General features: G+C 38.5%; 1 protein-coding gene across 1 annotated transcript; it reads left to right on the forward strand.

Moving 5' to 3' along the window:
• Positions 1 to 337: 337 nt before the first annotated feature.
• Positions 338 to 1,345, forward strand: CCDC160 (coiled-coil domain containing 160; the record flags this gene model as incomplete). Its single annotated transcript, XM_079727808.1, has 1 exon — positions 338 to 1,345. One exon carries the CDS (start codon positions 338 to 340, stop codon positions 1,325 to 1,327), a length of 990 nt encoding a protein of 329 aa, XP_079583934.1. The 3' UTR covers positions 1,328 to 1,345.
• Between the last annotated feature and the right edge of the window lie 824 nt (positions 1,346 to 2,169).

A 2,169-nucleotide genomic window follows, 5' to 3' on the forward strand; every position in this document is an offset into this window, starting at 1 on the left:
AAAGCAGTTGTTTTCATGCTGCTTTCTCATAGAATTATTTTCTCTACAATAAATAGCCAAGTGTGTCCATTTACTGGTTATATTTCATAGGATCAGAGAATTCTAAAACTGGAAAGGTCTGTAGAACTTAGCTAGTTTAGCCCTTTCCATTTATAAATGAGGGAACTGAGGCCCAAGTCACTCAGTGAGTTAGAGGGAGTGCCAGCCCTCAAATATTTAGGTTCTTTCACCCCTGAGCCAGGATTCTTAGTTCTTTCCACTACCCCGGCTGCCAGTGTAAATATGTGCCTTGATTTTAAATTTTGTTTTTCAGGAATTGGAAGAGGTGCCTGAAGAAATGGATGCTAGAAGAAAACACTGGAAGGAGAATATGTTTGCTGCTTTTTCTAGTGCACAGGATATTCTAGATGAGGCTTCGCAGCTTGAATCTTCTTCTGAACAAATGACTTTACGTAAGGCCAAGAGAATGGAAGGGATTTTTAATTTGTCTAGTAGAAAGTTTCAAGAAGAAAATAAATTTAAAAGGAAAGAAGTTATTTCTCAACCAAATGAAAATGAACAAGAACCAAATTTAAGAGAGAGAAAGATAAACATTTCAAAGAATGAGGCAGACACAAATTCTGCCTCCTGTGAATCATCTAATTTGGACATTGCAACTGAAGAAAGCTTTAATAGTGCAGAAGAGCCTCTTAGCTGGGGTACAAAGGAATTATCAACTCCACCACGAAAAGACAAGAAGAAGAAATTCACTGGAGGAATGTCTCCAAAACTTCGCCTGAATCTTTTGAATGAAGAGCTGGAAGCGCTTAATATGAAATGCAGAAAAATAGAAGAGGAATTCGAAAATGCGGAAAAAGAACTTTTGAACTGCAAAAAAGAAGTCTCCTCAAAACCCCTAAATTTTCAAGAAGCAGGGATGGAAACTTCCAAGAAAGACTGGGAACTTCAAGCTTTAAGAAATGACCTCTCTGAAAAAGCAACAAATGTTAAAAACTTAACAGAAGAACTCCAGCAAGCCAAAGAGGTCATCCACAAGTTGAGCCTTGAGAACAAGGATTTAAAAGAAGCTGTTAGGAAGTTAAAGCAGCAGACTGAGGTTGGAAATGCACTCCTAAAGGAAGAAGTGAAATTGTATTATGAATTAGAAATGGAAAAGATCCACGGAGAGCTCAGGGCCATCAGGAATGAACTGAGAGCGAAGACCATACATGCAAGAAACAACAGAGCCCTGGAGTTGTTTAGAAAATTCTTTGCTTCTGTAACGTCATCAGGTACCCCTGACAGCTTTATGGGGGATTTTTTTTTAAATAAAAAAGCCTTTCATTAGGCAAATGATTGAGCCAAATCAGTGTTTCTTGTGCTTTCTTTGTGTGCAACTTAAAACGTGTGATGGGATGTGATTTTCATGTTTGGTGAATCAAGATATCTGTGAAAGGTGTAGATGTTAACTTCAAAGCTTTTGCTTTCTCTTTCTAATGAATTTATTGCCAGAGTCCAAATAGAAATGAAGTTTTAGAAATCTCTTTACATATATATATATATTTTTTTTTACTCAAAGACATGTAGTGATTCACCAAATCATTGATGAATACGGATCAACAGACATTTTGTGATCTTGTGAGCAATGTGTCCTTGGCACGTGAATATTCTTCCATCTGTATTCGTTGATATTAACAATAAAAATCTCATTTATTTGTGTAAGCATAACATGTGGGTATGGGTCTTAAAGCAGTCTGTTCAGACTCAGTGGGATACTAAAAATGTATCTGCTTTCCCTGAGATCTATCCTTAATTAGGCATATATAAATGTCTCCCCCCCAAATGCAGGTTTTTCCACCCTCCTGCTGTTTTCCCCATGCTTTCTCCCCTGACCTGGCCACAGTGCCCATAGACCAGAAGATGGCTTAGAGACACGGCTGTGACCTTGGCTACAGCCCTGATTTTGACAGCAATAGCTTTTGCCTTTTCTTAAATTGACCAGCAAGGGGCGTTATTGACACAGGTCTTCCAAAATTCTACCAGGGGAAAATTTGTAAGTTTCCTGCCCAGTTTACGTCATCAGCTGGACAAGACTTGGGTGAAAGGTGTTGGATGTCATCTAGGTAAGCTGTTAGTGAGGTCGCTTGATTTATACAGGAATCCAGCCATGTTAAGAGCCTGGACAATGAC

This window comes from Hyperoodon ampullatus (genome assembly GCF_949752795.1).
Source record: "Hyperoodon ampullatus genome assembly, chromosome: X".
Classification (NCBI taxonomy): Eukaryota; Metazoa; Chordata; class Mammalia; order Artiodactyla; family Ziphiidae; genus Hyperoodon; species Hyperoodon ampullatus.